General features: G+C 58.6%; 1 protein-coding gene across 2 annotated transcripts in view; it reads left to right on the forward strand.

Moving 5' to 3' along the window:
- LOC142492563 (uncharacterized) overlaps window positions 1–19,296 on the forward strand; it is a 76,055-nt gene that overhangs the window by 18,736 nt on the left and 38,023 nt on the right. For both annotated transcript variants that reach the window (XM_075595293.1, XM_075595292.1), the window contains exons 2-4: window positions 8,922–9,041; window positions 17,225–17,351; window positions 18,457–18,558. In XM_075595293.1, coding sequence (XP_075451408.1) covers window positions 9,024–9,041; window positions 17,225–17,351; window positions 18,457–18,558 — 247 coding nt within the window. In that variant the 5' untranslated portion in view covers window positions 8,922–9,023. The remainder of the gene's footprint in view (window positions 1–8,921; window positions 9,042–17,224; window positions 17,352–18,456; window positions 18,559–19,296) is intronic.

The raw sequence follows: 19,296 nt of genomic DNA on the forward strand, positions 1-19,296 counted from the left end.
GCTACAGTGAGCGGAGGAGCGAGTGCCCGGGACACACCGGGGGAGCGGCCACAACAAGCTGCCTCCCGCCTCAGATCCACGTGGGAGCGGCCGGACGGGTGAGGGAGCTGCCGGACGGGTGAGTGAGCGGCCGGACGGGTGAGTGAGCGGCCGGACGGGTGAGGGAGCGGCCGGACGGGTGAGGGAGCGGCCTTCACCTCCCCTCACCCCCCTTCACCTCACCTCCCCTCACCCACCCCTCACCTCCCCTCCCCTCACCCACCCCTCACTCCACCTCCCTCCACCCCCCCTTCACCTCCCCTCCACCCCCCCTTCACCTCCCCTTCACCTCCCTTCACCTCCCCTTCACCCCCCCCACCTCCCCTTCACCCCCCACCACCCCTTCACCCCCCCACCCCCCCTTCACCTCCCCTCCACCCCCCCCCTTCACCTCCCCTCCACTCCCCCCCCCCTCACCTCCCCTCCACCCCCCCCTTCACCTCCCCTTCACCTCCCCTCCACCCCCCCCCTTCACCTCCCCTCCACCCCCACCCTTCACCTCCCCTCCACCCCCACCTTCACCCCCCCTTCACCTTCCCTTCACTCCCCCCTTACAACCTCCCACCACCTCCTCACCACCTCCACCCCCCTTCCCACCTCCCCCACCCCCCTTCCCACCACCTCCCCCCCACCCCCTCCCCTTCCCACCACCTCCCCCCCACCTCCCCTTCCCCCCCACCCCCCTCCTTCCCACCACCTCCCCCCCACCCCCCCCCCCCCCCCCCTTCCCACCACCCCCCCCCCTTCCCACCACCTCCCCCTTCCCTGAGGCGGAGTCACGGGCCAAAGGACACACAGGGACACAGACACACACACACACGTAGACACACACACACACACGTAGACACACACACACACACGTAGACACACACACACACACGTAGACACACACACACACAGACGTAGACACACACACACGTATACACACACACACGTATACACAAACACACACACGTAGACACAAACACACACACGTAGACACACACACACATAGACACACACGTAGACACACACGTACACACACACACACACACACACGTACACACACACACACGTACACACATGCACGTAGACACACACACACGTACACGTAGACACACACACACATGTACACGTAGACACACACACATGTACACGTAGACACGTACACACACACACACACACACATGTACACGTACACACACACACACACACACATGTACACGTAGACACGTACACACACACACATGTACACGTAAACTCACACACATGTACACGTACACACACACATGGAGACATACACACACACACATGGAGACATACACACACACACATGGAGACATACACACACACACATGTACACATACACACACACACGTATACACTCACACACGTATACACACAGGTATACATACACATAATGTATACACACACATGTATACACACACATGTATACACACACACATGTATACACACACACACATGTATACACACACACATGTATACACACACACACGTGTATACACACACACACGTGTATACACACACACACGTGTATACACACACACATGTGTATACACACACATGTGTACACACACACACACATGTGTACAGACACATGTGTATACACACACATGTATATACACACACATGTATATACACACATACACATGTATACACACACACACACATGTATACACACACACACATGTATACACACACACACACACACACACACACACTTATACACACACACACACATACAATGTATACACACAAACATGTATACACACACACAAACATGTATACACGTGTATACACACACATGTGTATACACACACACGTATACACACACACAATATATACATACACACAATGTATACACACACATGTGTATACACACACGTGTATACACACACACACATGTGTATACACACACACGTGTGTATACACACACACACGTGTATACACACACACGTGTATACACACACATACGTGTATACACACACACGTGTATACACACACACGTACACATACACACACACACACATGTATACACACACACACATACAATGTATACACACACACACATACAATGTATACACACACACACCCCAGCACCACCACATCAGCACACCGGTATGCCCCCCCAGCACACTGGCATTCTCGCCTCCCCACCATTCCCAGCCCCCATCAACACCATCAGCACCCACACATCGCCACCTTTGCACCTCCCCCATCGGCACCCCCACATCCGCACCCCCACATCAGCACCAAACCCTCCCAAATCAGCACACCAATACAATCACCATCAGTACAGCCACAGCAGCACTACCACCGCACATGGGCCGCGTGGACCACTCCCCACCCAAATGCCACACCCACACCACAAACATCCCGGGCAACGCCGGGGCTCTCAGCTAGTGGACACTATATCTTTTCCTCAATAAAAAAGTCACTGCCATTAGTACACTTTGCCCCTAGGAGGGACTGACCCCTTAACCCTGTCACTGCCATTAGTACACTTTGCTCCTAGGAGAGACTGACCCCTTAACCATGTCACAGCCATTAGTACGCTTTGCCCCTAGGAGCTACTGACCCATTAACCCTGTCACTGCCATTAGTACACTCTGCCCCTAGGAGGGACTGACCCCTTAACCCTGTCACTGCCATTAGTACACTCTGCCCCTAGGAGGGACTGACCCCTTAACCATGTCACTGCCATTAGTTCACTCTGCCCCTAGGAGGGACTGACCCCTTAACCCTGTCACTGCCATTAGTACGCTTTGCCCCTAGGAGGGACTGACCCCTTAACCATGTCACTGCCATTAGTATGTGGCCATGTGAGGGAATCAGTCCCACTGCTGCGTATGTGGCCATTAATTGAACCAGTCCCACGTGTGTACGTGTGAGGGAACCAGTCCCACGTGTGTGTACGTGTGAGGGAACCAGTCCCACGTGTGTGTACGTGTGAGGGAACCAGTCCCACGTGTGTACGTGTGAGGGAACCAGTCCCACGTGTGTGTACGTGTGAGGGAACCAGTCCCACGTGTGTGTACGTGTGAGGGAACCAGTCCCACGTGTGTGTACGTGTGAGGGAACCAGTCCCACGTGTGTGTACGTGTGAGGGAACCAGTCCCACGTGTGTGTACGTGTGAGGGAACCAGTCCCACGTGTGTGTACGTGTGAGGGAACCAGTCCCACGTGTGTGTACGTGTGAGGGAACCAGTCCCACGTGTGTGTACGTGTGAGGGAACCAGTCCCACGTGTGTGTACGTGTGAGGGAACCAGTCCCACGTGTGTGTATGTGTGAGGGAACCAGTCCCACGTGTGTGTATGTGTGAGGGAACCAGTCCCACGTGTGTGTGTGTACGTGTGAGGGAACCAGCCCCACGTGTGTGTACGTGTGAGGGAACCTGCCCCACGTGTGTGTACGTGTGAGGGAAACAGCCCCACGTGTGTGTACGTGTGAGGGAACCAGGATTTGCGCCCCCTGCACTGCCGGGTACAATGAGCCACATCTGCTTCCCTTCACGTCCCAAGCAGTCGCCCTCGGGCATCATCGTCCCTTTGTACTTTCTCAGCTGTTTCTCCCCCTCCCGGGGTTTGCAGATTAGGAAGCTTAGGTGCTTGCAACACATTGATTGCACACGGCAGATAGAAACGGCTATGGGCCAGCAAGGCAGGGGTTAACCTACCGCTAAAGCCATATGTTGTGCCAGACCGGCAGTCTGTCACATAATCGGGTTAGTGAGGCTACAACCCGATCTCCCTCCCCCCCAGCCTGCCACATACCCCCCCCCCCCCCGGCCTGCCACTTCTCACTCCCCCCCCCCCCCCCCCCGGACTGCCACTTCTCCCTCCCCCCCGGCCTGCCACTTCCCCCCCCCCCCCGGCCTGCCACTTAACACCCCAACCTCCCCTCCCCCACGGCCTGCCTCTTATGGCCCCACCCCCCGGCCTGCCTCATACCACTCTCCCCCCTGCTGCCACTTTCCTTCCCCCCCCTCGGCCTGCCACTTACCGCCCTGTCCCCTGACCTGCCACATACCCCTCTCCCCCTTGCCCCCTATCTGCCACGTGCCCCCTATCTGCCACGTGCCCCCTATCTGCCACGTGCCCCCTATCTGCCACGTGCCCCCTATCTGCCACGTGCCCCCTATCTGCCACGTGCCCCCTATCTGCCACGTGCCCCCTATCTGCCACGTGCCCCCTATCTGCCACGTGCCCCCTATCTGCCACGTGCCCCCTATCTGCCACGTGCCCCCTATCTGCCACGTGCCCCCTATCTGCCACGTGCCCCCTATCTGCCACGTGCCCCCTATCTGCCACGTGCCCCCTATCTGCCACGTGCCCCCTATCTGCCACGTGCCCCCTATCTGCCACGTGCCCCCTATCTGCCACGTGCCCCCTATCTGCCACGTGCCCCCTATCTGCCACGTGCCCCCTATCTGCCACGTGCCCCCTATCTGCCACGTGCCCCCTATCTGCCACGTGCCCCCTCGGCCTGCTACATGCTCCCGACCACCCACATTCCCCTCTCCCACCCCGGCCTGCCACATACCCCCCTGACCACAACTTGCAGCTCCAGGAATGGCCGCAGCATGCACGAGTCACAGCAACAGAAGCATGAACGTGATGATGTCAATCGTGAGATCTGCTGCGTAACAACAAATACCCCCACGCGTTTCACATGCTTAACGTACTTCATCAGGGATATATATATATATATATATATATATTATTATTATTCATACACGCAAACACACACGTATGCACGCTCGCACATACAAACACACATGTATGCACGCTCGCACATACAAACACACACGTATGCACGCTCGCACATACAAACACACACGTATGCACGCTCGCACATACAAACACACTCGTATGCACGCTCGCACATACAAACACACACGTATGCACACTCGCACATACAAACACACGTATGCACGCTCGCACATACAAACACACACGTATGCACGAAAATACAAACACACACGTATGCACACTCGCACATACAAACACACGTATGCACGCTCGCACATACAAACACACACGTATGCACGCTTGCACATACAAGCACACACGTATGCACGCTCGCACATACAAGAATGCACGCTCGCACATACAAGCACACCCGTATGCACGTTTGCACATACAAGCACGCTCGCACATACAAGCACACACATATGCACGCTCGCACATACAAACGCACACGCGTATGCACTCTCGCACATACAAACGCACACGCGTATGCAGGCTCGCACATACAAACGCAAACGCGTATGCACGCTCGCACATACAAACGCACACGCGTATGCACGCTCGCACATACAAACGCACACGCGTATGCACGCTCGCACATACAAACGCACACGCGTATGCACGCTCGCACATACAAACGCACACGCGTATGCACGCTCGCACATACAAACGCACACGCGTATGCACGCTCGCACATACAAACGCACACGCGTATGCACGCTCGCACATGAAAGCACACGTATGCACGCTCGCACATGAAAGCAACACGTATGCACGCTCGCACATTCAAGCACATGTATGCACGCTCGCACATGAAAGCACACACGTATGCACGCTCGCACATGAAAGCACACACGTATGCACGCTCGCACATGAAAGCACACATGTATGCACGCTCGCACATACAAGCACACATGTATGCACGCTCGCACATACAAGCACACGTATGCACGCTCGCACATACAAGCACACGTATGCACGCTCGCACATACAAGCACGCATGCACGCTCGCACATACAAGCACGCACGTATGCACGCTCGCACATACAAGCACGCACGTATGCACGCTCGCACATACAAGCACGCACGTATGCACGCTCGCACATACAAGCACGCACGTATGCACGCTCGCACATACAAGCACGCACGTATGCACGCTCGCACATACAAGCACGCTCGCACATACAAGCACACACGTATGCACGCTCGCACATACAAACGCACACACGTATGCACGCTCGCACATACAAACGCACACGCGTATGCACGCTCGCACATACAAACGCACACGCGTATGCACGCTCGCACATGAAAGCACACGTATGCACGCTCGCACATGAAAGCACACACGTATGCACGCTCGCACATGAAAGCACACACGTATGCACGCTCGCACATGAAAGCACACACGTATGCACGCTCGCACATGAAAGCACACACGTATGCACGCTCGCACATGAAAGCACACACGTATGCACGCTCGCACATACAAGCACACGTATGCACGCTCGCACATGAAAGCACACACGTATGCACGCTCGCACATAAAAGCACACACGTATGCACGCTCGCACATGAAAGCACACACATATGCACGCTCGCACATACAAGCACACATGTATGCACGCTCACACATACAAGCACACGTATGCACGCTCACACATACAAGCACACATGTATACACGCTCGCACATACAAACACACACGTGTGCAAGGTCTGATTCATTCTCTCCGTCTGGCCGTTGGTCTGCGGGTGGTAACCATAGGAGAAGAGGAGGGAAATGCCAAGTCTCTGAGAGAAAGCTCGCCAAAACTTAGAGATGAATTGAGTACCCCTGTCCGAGACAATGGAGAGAGGCACGCGAGGCACGCCGTGTAGCCTGAAAATTTCTTTACAAAAAGTGTCAGCCAAGGTAGCTGAATTGGGGAGACCCTTGAGGGGTATGAAGTGTGTGTGCTTGGAAAATCTGTCCACTACTACAAGGATCGTATTCATCCCCTTATAAGTTCCACAATAAAGTCCATGGAAATATGCTTCCATGGCCGTTCCGGAATAGGAAGAGGCAGGAGAAGACCGGAAGGTTTGTGTCAGGCGGACTTGCTCTGAGCACAGACTGGACAAGACTGGACAAGCTCTGGTGAAATCAAAAATGTCTTTGTTCATTTTAGGCCACCAAAAGGTCCTTTAATAAGATCCACTGTCCTCTTGAAGCCTGGATGACCAGCAGATCTGGAAGAATGCCCACTCTAAGATCTTGTGGCGATAACGTGGGGCAGCGTACAGACGTCCTTCTGGCACCTTAAATCTCCTAGGGATATGAGCCTGGGCTTTATTGATCTCATCCAGGATATCAAAAGTATTCTCAGAAATAATATACTCTGCTGGAAGGATGGTCTCGGAAGATTAGTTAGATCCTTCCTCCGTAGAAAATTGGCGAGAGAGAGCATCGGCCTTGATATTCTTGGTACCCGGAATATAGGAAATCGTGTAATTGAAACGAGAGAAAGAGTGCCCAACGTGCTTGGCGGGATCCCAGGCGACGAGCCCCCTCAATGTACAATAAGTTTTTGTGATCGGTGAGAATAGCTATTGGCTCTTTGGTACCCTCGAGGATAGGTCTCCATTCTTGCAGGGCTAATTTGATAGCCAAAAGTTCACGGTTCCCGACATCATAATTTCTCTCGGCTGAAGAGAACTTCCTAGAAAAGAATCCACACGGATAGTGTACATTTATTCTCTACTTCATCATAAGTAGGAATCTTCTCCGCTACTTCGGATACATTACCCCCCGGGAGGCCTTTTACCACTCTTAAGGTGCTGAACAGGAAAAGCTACGAGCAGCTCGGAGGAGCAAGTAATTGAGTCGGACACCAACGATCGTTGTCAAAAACCTCTCCTGTTTATTAATAGTCACAGTCAGGCTTTTATAGCCGAGCGAAAGTGTATACGTGCAAAGCTTACTTCCCTTATTACATGCTTATCTGGAAAGTTACAGTTAGTTCAGTCTTGAGCGACATCATAATTCTTGCTTGAAGTGCTGAGACAGTACATAAATTTAGACTATGCATCGTTGGCTAAACTTCCTGTTTCTTCAATCCGAAACCATGTCTGAACATACATAGTCCAGGAAATCAGCCAACATTAATTGGGTAAAAGGTCAGTCACCAACATAATAAAACATAATGGCAGTGTTAGTATAGAATGGGTGCAGCAGACAAAATGGAGTCCCCCCACTGACATATACATTATCAGGCGCAAACTGCAACTGCGAAGGATTCTCCGTGAAAGTAACAAACGGGGCAGGAACTTGAGTAACTTTTACTTGTGAATTACATTTTTTTGGTAACAATCACAACATAAGAAAAAAAAATGGAGTTAAATGTCTGTTTAATGATGAAATATCAATTGTGTGATTACAGCATGACTTGCTATTGGTTAGGAGTCCGTTATGTACATGATATAGGGTTTCTCATCTTGTTCGGTGTCCCATACCTATTAAACCCTGGGCTACCTACTGTATGTACTTCTACCTGTGAGCCGGCAGGCGCCGCACGCCGGCCTCCCATTGGTCCGGAGCCTCCAGCTAATTACAGCGGCTTGTCACTCAGTGACCGGTTGGCTAAACGCTCAGCATGTGATTGGGAAGTTTCCAGTACATCTATTGTATGTATTGATCGGTGTGAAGAAATACATTGCCCGCTAACATGCGGCATGTACACGCAGCAGGAGCTGCCCCAGTACATGGGCAGAGGAAGTAAAGGGTGCGGTACCCGCTTTCAGGTGCTCAATGTTGGCGGGTGTGATGGTATACCTCAGGCCGTGGCCTCATAGTGCCAACACTTGACTGACAAGCAGTCTGCTTCTCAAAGTCCTGGGGCGGTTTAAAGAAACGAGGGGTTTGGGTTTTTGCCCCTTCAGAGAAATGTATTGCTGGGCTGTCCAGCACTGAAGGAGTCATTAGTTTAACCCCTTGAGTGCTGGAGGGGCCTGTAGGTCCCTTCCTTAAGGGTTGAAGTAATTACACTGCTGAGTTGTGTGACCGGCCTTTCCATTACACGAGCATGGAGTCCAGGGAAGCAGTGGGCAGGGACACTTCCTGATCCATGCATCTCTCTCTCCCTCTGTCTCCCAGGCCTTCCTTAAAGCAGCCCTGGCTTCACATCGTGTTCTCCGTCACGACGCCAACAGGTCGGCGAAGAGATTGTGGCATCAGGAATCCAGAAGGCAATTTAAGATGAACATGTCTCAGCGGGTAAGTGACTGAATGACCTCCTCCTCCACGTCAGGCCGCAGGCGGGGAGCGGGCCCGTGCGGGGTGTTGCGGGCACTCGGGACGCAGATAACTAGAAGACAGAAGAGATGGTATCGCAGGATCCACCCACCTCCGCCGCATGTTATTATTACTGATCTGTTCATTGGAAGATTGCAGGTTTTCTAGAGATTGTACAAGCATTAACGCAAGAAAGACCACAGGAAAAGCTCGCACCTACACATTCAAGGTGAACATAAGAATATGTACATAAGTAACGAGTATACATTAAACATAATGTCCTGTCACATATGCATAGAGAGGGTCATCTAATAATCCAGAAGAGGAAGGACTAGAAGCTGCATCCATCTCCCTTGAGGACTGGTTTCCCCCTTGGTCTATGTATGTTGACCATTTCCATTCCTTCTCGCATGTGCGAAGTCCTCGGCCTGCCCGGCGTGCCCGGGGGAGAGTCCTCGGCCTGCCCGGCGTGCCCGGGGGAGAGTCCTCGGCCTGCCCGGCGTGCCCGGGGGAGAGTCCTCGGCCTGCCCAGCGCGCCCGGGGGAGAGTCCTCGGCCTGCCCGGCGCTCCCGGGGGAGAGTCCTCGGCCTGCCCGGCGCTCCCGGGGGAGAGTCCTCGGCCTGCCCGGCGCTCCCGGGGGAGAGTCCTCGGCGAGTGCAGATGATCTGCTCTCAGGTCACATTCAGCGTGTTGTGTTGCGGGCCCCCGGCACTCGGTGTGTTGTGTTGCGGGCCCCCGGCACTCGGCGTGTTGTGTTGCGGGCACTCGGCGTGTTGTGTTGCGGGCCCCACGGCACTCGGCGTGTTGTGTTGCGGGCACTCGGCGTTTTGTGTTGCGGGCCCCCGGCGTGTTGTGTTGCGGGCCCCGGCATTCGGCGTGTTGTGTTGCGGGCCCCCGGCACTCGGCGTGTTGTGTTGCGGGCCCCCGGCACTCGGCGTGTTGTGTTGCGGGCACTCGGCGTGTTGTGTTGCATGCCTCCGGCACTCGGCGTGTTGTGTTGCGGGCCCCCGGCACTCGGGGTGTTGTGTTGCGGGCCCCAGCACTCGGCGTGTTGTGTTGCGGGCCCCCGGCGTGTTGTGTTGCGAGCCCCGGCACTCGGCGTGTTGTGTTGCAGGCCCCCGGCACTCAGGGTGTTGTGTTGCGGGCACTCGGCGTGTTGTGTTGCGGGCCCCCGGCACTCGGCGTGTTGTGTTGCGGGCCCCCGGCACTCGGCGTGTTGTGTTGCATGCCTCCGGCACTTGCCGTGTTGTGTTGCGGGCCCCCGGCACTCGGGGTGTTGTGTTGCAGGCCCCCGGCACTCGGCGTGTTGTGTTGCAGGCCCCCGGCACTCGGCGTGTTGTGTTGCGGGCCCCCGGCACTCGGCGTGTTGTGTTGCGGGCCCCCGGCACTCGGCGTGTTGTGTTGCGGGCACCCGGCACTCGGCGTGTTGTGTTGCGGGCCCCCGGCACTCGGCGTGTTGTGTTGCGGGCCCCCGGCACTCGGCGTGTTGTGTTGCGGGCACTCGGCGTGTTGTGTTGCAGGCACTCGGCGTGTTGTGTTGCGGGCCCCCGGCACTCGGCGTGTTGTGTTGCGGGCCCCCGGCACTCGGCGTGTTGTGTTGCGGGCACTCGGCGTGTTGTGTTGTGGGCCCCCGGCACTCGGCGTGTTGTGTTGCAGGCCTCCGGCACTCGGCGTGTTGTGTTGCGGGCCCCGGCACTCGGCGTGTTGTGTTGCGGGCACTCGGCGTGTTGTGTTGCGGGCCTCCGGCACTCGGCGTGTTGTGTTGCGGGCCTCCGGCACTCGGCGTGTTGTGTTGCGGGCCCCGGCACTCGGCGTGTTGTGTTGCGGGCACTCGGCGTGTTGTGTTGCGGGCACTCGGCGTGTTGTGTTGCGGGCCCCGGCACTCGGCGTGTTGTGTTGCGGGCCCCCGGCACCCGGCGTGTTGTGTTGCAGGCCCCCGGCACTCGGCGTGTTGTGTTGCAGGCCCTCGGCGTGTTGTGTTGCGGGCCCCCGGCACTCGGCGTGTTGTGTTGCAGGCCCCCGGCACTCGGCGTGTTGTGTTGCGGGCCCCCGGCACTCGGCGTGTTGTGTTGCGGGCACTCGGCGTGTTGTGTTGCGGGCCCCCGGCACTCGGCGTGTTGTGTTGCAGGCCCCCGGCACTCGGCGTGTTGTGTTGCGGGCCCCCGGCACTCGGCGTGTTGTGTTGCGGGCCCCCGGCACTCGGCGTGTTGCGGGCCCCCGGCACTCGGCGTGTTGTGTTGCGGGCCCCCGGCACTCGGCGTGTTGTGTTGCAGGCCCCCGGCACTCGGCGTGTTGTGTTGCGGGCCCCCGGCGTGTTGTGTTGCAGGCCCCCGGCACTCGGCGTGTTGTGTTGCAGGCCCCCGGCACTCGGCGTGTTGTGTTGCAGGCCCCCGGCACTCGGCGTGTTGTGTTGCAGGCCCCCGGCACTCGGCGTGTTGTGTTGCAGGCCCCCGGCACTCGGCGTGTTGTGTTGCGGGCCCCCGGCACTCGGCGTGTTGTGTTGCGGGCCCCCGGCACTCGGCGTGTTGTGTTGCGGGTCCCCGGCACTCGGCGTGTTGTGTTGCGGGTCCCCGGCACTCGGCGTGTTGTGTTGCGGGCCTCCGGCACTCGGCGTGTTGTGTTGCGGGCCTCCGGCACTCGGCGTGTTGTGTTGCGGGCCTCCGGCACTCGGCGTGTTGTGTTGCGGGCCCCCGGCACTCGGCGTGTTGTGTTGCGGGCCCCCGGCACTCGGCGTGTTGTGTTGCGGGCCCCCGGCACTTGGCGTGTTGTGTAGCGGGCACTCGGCGTGTTGTGTTGCGGGCCCCCGGCACTTGGCGTGTTGCGGGCCCCCGGCACTCGGCGTGTTGTGTTGCGGGCCTCCGGCACTCGGCGTGTTGTGTTGCAGGCCCCCGGCACTCGGCGTGTTGTGTTGCGGGCCCCCGGCACTCGGCGTGTTGTGTTGCGGGCACTCGGCGTGTTGTGTTGCAGGCCCCGGCACTCGGCGTGTTGTGTTGCGGGCCCCCGGCACTCGGCGTGTTGTGTTGCGGGCCCCCGGCACTCGGCGTGTTGTGTTGCGGGCCCCGGCACTCGGCGTGTTGTGTTGCGGGCCCCCGGCACTCGGGTGTTGTGTTGCGGGCCCCCGGCACTCGGCCTGTTGTGTTGCGGGCACTCGGCGTGTTGTGTTGCGGGCCCCCGGCACTCGGCGTGTTGTGTTGCGGGCCCCGGCACTCGGCGTGTTGTGTTGCGGGCCCCCGGCACTCGGCCTGTTGTGTTGCGGGCACTCGGCGTGTTGTGTTGCGGGCACTCGGCGTGTTGTGTTGCGGGCCCCCGGCACTCGGCCTGTTGTGTTGCGGGCCCCCGGCACTCGGCGTGTTGCGGGCCCCCGGCACTCGGCGTGTTGTGTTGCGGGCACTCGGCGTGTTGTGTTGCGGGCCCCCGGCACTCGGCGTGTTGCGGGCCCCCGGCACTCGGCGTGTTGTGTTGCGGGCCCCCGGCACTCGGCGTGTTGTGTTGCGGGCCCCGGCACTCGGCGTGTTGCGGGCCCCCGGCACTCGGCGTGTTGTGTTGCGGGCACTCGGCGTGTTGTGTTGCGGGCCCCCGGCACTCGGCGTGTTGCGGGCCCCCGGCACTCGGCGTGTTGTGTTGCGGGCCCCGGCACTCGGCGTGTTGTGTTGCAGGCCTCCGGCACTCGGCGTGTTGTGTTGCGGGCCCCCGGCACTCGGCGTGTTGTGTTGCGGGCCCCCGGCACTCGGCGTGTTGTGTTGCAGGCCCCTGGCACTCGGCCTGTTGTGTTGCAGGCCCCCGGCACTCGGCGTGTTGTGTTGCAGGCCCCCGGCACTCGGCGTGTTGCGGGCACTCGGCGTGTTGTGTTGCGGGCCCCCGGCACTCGGCCTGTTGTGTTGCAGGCCCCCGGCACTCGGCGTGTTGCGGGCCCCCGGCACTCGGCGTGTTGTGTTGCGGGCCCCCGGCACTCGGCCTGTTGTGTTGCAGGCCCCCGGCACTCGGCGTGTTGCGGGCCCCGGCACTCGGCGTGTTGTGTTGCGGGCACTCGGCGTGTTGTGTTGCGGGCCCCGGCACTCGGCGTGTTGTGTTGCAGGCCTCCGGCACTCGGCGTGTTGTGTTGCGGGCCCCCGGCACTCGGCGTGTTGTGTTGCGGGCCCCCGGCACTCGGCGTGTTGTGTTGCGGGCCCCCGGCACTCGGCGTGTTGTGTTGCGGGCCCCCGGCACTCGGCGTGTTGTGTTGCGGGCCCCCGGCACTCGGCGTGTTGTGTTGCGGGCCCCCGGCACTCGGCGTGTTGTGTTGCGGGCCCCCCGGCACTCGGCGTGTTGTGTTGCGGGCCCCCGGCACTCGGCGTGTTGTGTTGCGGGCCCCCGGCACTCGGCGTGTTGTGTTGCGGGCCCCCGGCACTCGGCGTGTTGTGTTGCGGGCCCCCGGCACTCGGCGTGTTGTGTTGCGGGCACTCGGCGTGTTGTGTTGCGGGCCCCCCGGCACTCGGCGTGTTGTGTTGCGGGCCCCGGCACTCGGCGTGTTGTGTTGCGGGCCCCCGGCACTTGGCGTGTTGTGTTGCGGGCCCCCGGCACTCGGCGTGTTGTGTTGCGGGCCCCCGGCACTCGGCGTGTTGTGTTGCGGGCCCCGGCACTCGGCGTGTTGTGTTGCGGGCCCCGGCACTCGGCGTGTTGTGTTGCGGGCCCCGGCACTCGGCGTGTTGCGGGCCCCCGGCACTCGGCGTGTTGTGTTGCGGGCCCCGGCACTCGGCGTGTTGTGTTGCGGGCCCCGGCACTCGGCGTGTTGTGTTGCGGGCCCCGGCACTCGGCGTGTTGCGGGCCCCCGGCACTCTGCAGTGACCTGCACAGGGTCTTCTACTGTTTTCCAAGCCAGTGCCGGGCGTAACAATGCAGCAGCGCCCCAATATTTGGTGTTTGAAAGCATGAAATGTAGGGAGTCTCCCGGTTTGGGGCCTGGTAGGTTTCCCTGGCTGCTGGGAGCTTTTTCTTTTGCCTGCTATGTGGGATTATCCCTTCTTAATGCAGCATTAGAGATCATGATTGGGCCAGGCTGTCGGCTGGTATACAGATCACTTGCGGGTGCCACAGAATTGTATATATCGCTACTTCCAGAACGGCTTCCGGATAACCGAGGACTGGCAGACATGGGTGCGCTGTCAGCTGACTGACACTAGCACACGTGTGTGAAGACGGTGTGTGACACGGCTCTGTCCCTTGCAGTGTGTGTGTGTGCGAGACGGTGTGTGACGCGGCTCTGTCCCTTGCAGTGTGTGTGTGCGAGACGGTGTGTGACACGGCTCTGTCCCTTGCAGTGTGTGTGTGTGCGAGACGGTGTGTGACACGGCTCTGTCCCTTGCAGTGTGTGTGTGCGAGACGGTGTGTGACGCGGCTCTGTCCCTTGCAGTGTGTGTTAGCGAGACGGTGTGTGACACGGCTCTGTCCCTTGCAGTGTGTGTTAGCGAGACGGTGTGTGACACGGCTCTGTCCCTTGCAGTGTGTGTGTGCGAGACGGTGTGTGACACGGCTCTGTCCCTTGCAGTGTGTGTTAGCGAGACGGTGTGTGACACGGCTCTGTCCCTTGCAGTGTGTGTGTGCGAGACGGTGTGTGACACGGCTCTGTCCCTTGCAGTGTGTGTGCGCGAGACGGTGTGTGACACGGCTCTGTCCCTTGCAGTGTGTGTGCGCGAGACGGTGTTTGACGCGGCTCTGTCCCTTGCAGTGTGTGTGTGCGCGAGACGGCTCTGTCCCTTGCAGTGTGTGTGTGCGAGACGGTGTGTGACACGGCTCTGTCCCTTGCAGTGTGTGTGTGCGAGACGGTGTGTGACACGGCTCTGTCCCTTGCAGTGTGTGTGCGCGAGACGGTGTGTGACGCGGCTCTGTCCCTTGCAGTGTGTGTGCGAGACGGTGTTTGACGCGGCTCTGTCCCTTGCAGTGTGTGTGTGCGAGACGGTGTGTGACACGGCTCTGTCCCTTGCAGTGTGTGTGCGCGAGACGGTGTGTGACGCGGCTCTGTCCCTTGCAGTGTGTGTGCGAGACGGTGTGTGACGCGGCTCTGTCCCTTGCAGTGTGTGTGCGAGACGGTGTGTGACGCGGCTCTGTCCCTTGCAGTGTGTGTGCGAGACAGTGTGTGACACGGCTCTGTCCCTTGCAGTGTGTGTGTGCGAGACGGTGTGTGACACGGCTCTGTCCCTTGCAGTGTGTGTGCACGAGACGGTGTGTGACGCGGCTCTGTCCCTTGCTGTGTGTGTGCGAGACGGTGTGTGACACGGCTCTGTCCCTTGCAGTGTGTGTTTGCGAGACGGCTCTGTCCCTTGCAGTGTGTGTGTGCGAGACGGTGTGTGACACGGCTCTGTCCCTTGCAGTGTGTGTGTGCGAGACGGTGTGTGACACGGCTCTGTCCCTTGCAGTGTGTGTGCGAGACGGCTCTGTCCCTTGCAGTGTGTGTGTGTGAGACGGTGTGTGACACGGCTCTGTCCCTTGCAGTGTGTGTGTGCGAGACGGTGTGTGACACGGCTCTGTCCCTTGCAGTGTGTGTTTGCGAGACGGCTCTGTCCCTTGCAGTGTGTGTGTGCGAGACGGTGTGTGACACGGCTCTGTCCCTTGCAGTGTGTGTGTGCGAGACGGTGTGTGACACGGCTCTGTCCCTTGCAGTGTGTGTGTGCGAGACGGTGTGTGACACGGCTCTGTCCCTTGCAGTGTGTGTGCGAGACGGCTCTGTCCCTTGCAGTGTGTGTGTGTGAGACGGTGTGTGACACGGCTCTGTCCCTTGCAGTGTGTGTGTGCGAGACGGTGTGTGACACGGCTCTGTCCCTTGCAGTGTGTGTGTGCGAGACGGTGTGTGACACGGCTCTGTCCCTTGCAGTGTGTGTGTGCGAGACGGCTCTGTCCCTTGCAGTGTGTGTGTGCGAGACGGTGTGTGACACGGCTCTGTCCCTTGCAGTGTGTGTGTGCGAGACGGTGTGTGACGCGGCTCTGTCCCTTGCAGTGTGTGCGAGACGGTGTGTGACACGGCTCTGTCCCTTGCAGTGTGTGTGCGAGACGGTGTGTGACACGGCTCTGTCCCTTGCAGTGTGTGTGCGAGACGGTGTGTGACACGGCTCTGTCCCTTGCAGTGTGTGTGTGTGTGTGTGTGTGTGTGTGTGTGTGTGTGAGACACGGCTCTGTCCCTTGCAGTGTGTGTGTGTGTGTGTGTGTGTGTGAGACACGGCTCTGTCCCTTGCAGTGTGTGTGTGCGAGACGGTGTGTGACACGGCTCTGTCCCTTGCAGTGTGTGTGTGTGACACGGCTCTGTCCCTTGCAGTGTGTGTGTGCGAGACGGTGTGTGACACGGCTCTGTCCCTTGCAGTGTGTGTGTGCAAGATGGTGTGTGACGCGTCTCTGTCCCTTGCAGTGTGTGTGTGCGAGACGGTGTGTGACACGGCTCTGTACCTTGCAGTGTGTGTGTGCGAGACGGTGTGTGACACGGCTCTGTCCCTTGCAGTGTGTGTGCGAGACGGTGTGTGACACGGCTCTGTCCCTTGCAGTGTGTGTGCGCGAGACGGTGTGTGACACGGCTCTGTCCCTTGCAGTGTGTGTGTGCGAGACGGTGTGTGACACGGCTCTGTCCCTTGCAGTGTGTGTGTGCGAGACGGCTCTGTCCCTTGCAGTGTGTGTGTGCGAGACGGTGTGTGACACGGCTCTGTCCCTTGCAGTGTGTGTGTGCGAGACGGTGTGTGACACGGCTCTGTCCCTTGCAGTGTGTGTGTGCGAGACGGTGTGTGACACGGCTCTGTCCCTTGCAGTGTGTGTGCGAGACGGCTCTGTCCCTTGCAGTGTGTGTGTGTGAGACGGTGTGTGACACGGCTCTGTCCCTTGCAGTGTGTGTGTTTGAGAGCGTGTGTGTGACACAGCTCTGTCCCTTGCAGTGTGTGTGTGCGAGACGGCTCTGTCCATTGCAGTGTGTGTGTGCGAGGCGGCTCTGTCCATTGCAGTGTGTGTGTGCGAGACGGCTCTGTCCCTTGCAGTGTGTGTGTGCGAGACGGCTCTGTCCCTTGCAGTGTGTGTGTGCGAGACGGCTCTGTCCCTTGCAGTGTGTGTGTGCGAGACGGCTCTGTCCCTTGCAGTGTGTGTGTGCGAGACGGCTCTGTCCCTTGCAGTGTGTGTGTGCGAGACGGTGTGTGACACGGCTCTGTCCCTTGCAGGCCATGGTGTCCTTTACGGACGTAGCGGCTTCGTTCTCGGAGGAGGAGTGGGATCTCCTGGAAGAATGGCAGCGGGATCTGTACAAGGACGTGATGCGCGAAATACACAGCGTGCTGCAGGACCTCGGTACGTCTAACTCCGAGTGCGGGGGGGGGCTCTAACTCACAGAGGTGCGGGGGGTGTCTTACTCACAGAGGTGCGGGGGGGGGGGCATGTTACTCACGGAGGTGCGGGGGGGGTGTCTTACTCACAGAGGTGCGGGGGGGGCATCTTACTCACAGAGGTGTGGGGGGGGGGCATGTTACTCACAGAGGTGCGGGGGGGGGCGTCTTACTCACAGAGGTGCGGGGGGGGGCGTCTTACTCACAGAGGTGCGGGGGGGCGTCTTACTCACAGAGGTGCGGGGGGGGCCGTCTTACTCACAGAGGTGCGGGGGGGCGTCTTACTCACAGAGGTGCGGGGGGGCGTCTTACTCACAGAGGTGCGGGGGGGGGGGCGTCTTACTCACAGAGGTGCGGGGGGGCGTCGTACTCACAGAGGTGCGGGGGGGCATCTTACTCACAGGTGAGGGGGGGGCGTCTTACTCACAGGTGCGGGGGGGGGGCGTCTTACTCACAGAGGTGCGGGGGGGGCGTCTTACTCACAGAGGTGCGTTGGGGGCGTCTTACTCACAGAGGTGCGGGGGGGGGGGCGTCTTACTCACAGAGGTGCGGGGGGGCGTCGTACTCACAGAGGTGAGGGGGGGGCGTCTTACTCACAGGTGCGGGGGGGGGGCGTCTTACTCACAGAGGTGCGGGGGGGCGTCTTACTCACAGAGGTGCGGGGGGGCCGTCTTACTCACAGAGGTGCGGGGGGGCCGTCTTACTCACAGAGGTGCGGGGGGCGTCTTACTCACAGAGGTGCGGGGGGGCCGTCTTACTCACAGAGGTGCGGGGGGGGCGTCTTACTCACAGGTGCGGGGGGGTGCGTCTTACTCACTGTATTATTGGTGACCTGCTTATAACAATATATCAGTAATACACAGGTCCCCTTACAGTCTGCTTATAACAATATATCAGTAATACACAGGTCCCCTTACAGTCTGCTTATAACAATATATCAGTAATACACAGGTCCCCTTACAGTCTGCTTATAACAATATATCAGTAATACACAGGTCCCCTTACAGTCTGCTTATAACAATATATCAGTAATACACAGGTCCCCTTACAGTCTGTGTTGGTTCCTTAAGGTTACCGGATTGAGAATTCGGATATCCTGTTCAGGATAGTGAGGGAGGAGGAGCCGGTCAGTGAGGATCACCGGGCTCCGGGAAGCTCAAACAGCAAGGAAGGTAACGTATCCCCAAGGGTGCTCCTCCTGTACACTTCAATCGCACGTCTGCGACTCCCAGCCTGTATTGTGACAGTATATTTATACCCGCGGCTCTCGGGCTGTATTGTGACAGTATATTTATACCCGCGGCTCTCGGGCTGTATTGTGACGTTATATTTCTACCCGCGGCTCTCGGGCTGTATTGTGACAGTATATTTATACCCGCGGCTCTCGGGCTGTATTGTGACAGTATATTTATACCCGCGGCTCTCGGGCTGTATTGTGACAGTATATTTATACCCTCGGCTCTCGGGCTGTATTGTGACGTTATATTTATACTCGCGGCTCTCGGGCTGTATTGTGACAGTATATTTATACCCGCGGCTCTCGGGCTGTATTGTGACAGTATATTTATACCCGCGGCTCTCGGGCTGTATTGTGACGGTATATTTATACCCGCGGCTCTCGGGCTGTATTGTGACAGTATATTTATACCCGCGGCTCTCGGGCTGTATTGTGACAGTATATTTATACCCGCGGCTCTCGGGCTGTATTGTGACGGTATATTTATACCCGCGGCTCTCGGGCTGTATTGTGACGGTATATTTATACCCGCGGCTCTCGGGCTGTATTGTGACAGTATATTTATACCCGCGGCTCTCGGGCTGTATTGTGACAGTATATTTATACTCGCGGCTCTCGGGCTGTATTGTGACGTTATATTTATACCCGCGGCTCTCTGGCTGTATTGTGACAG

This window comes from Ascaphus truei, chromosome 4 (genome assembly GCF_040206685.1).
Source record: "Ascaphus truei isolate aAscTru1 chromosome 4, aAscTru1.hap1, whole genome shotgun sequence".
Classification (NCBI taxonomy): Eukaryota; Metazoa; Chordata; class Amphibia; order Anura; family Ascaphidae; genus Ascaphus; species Ascaphus truei.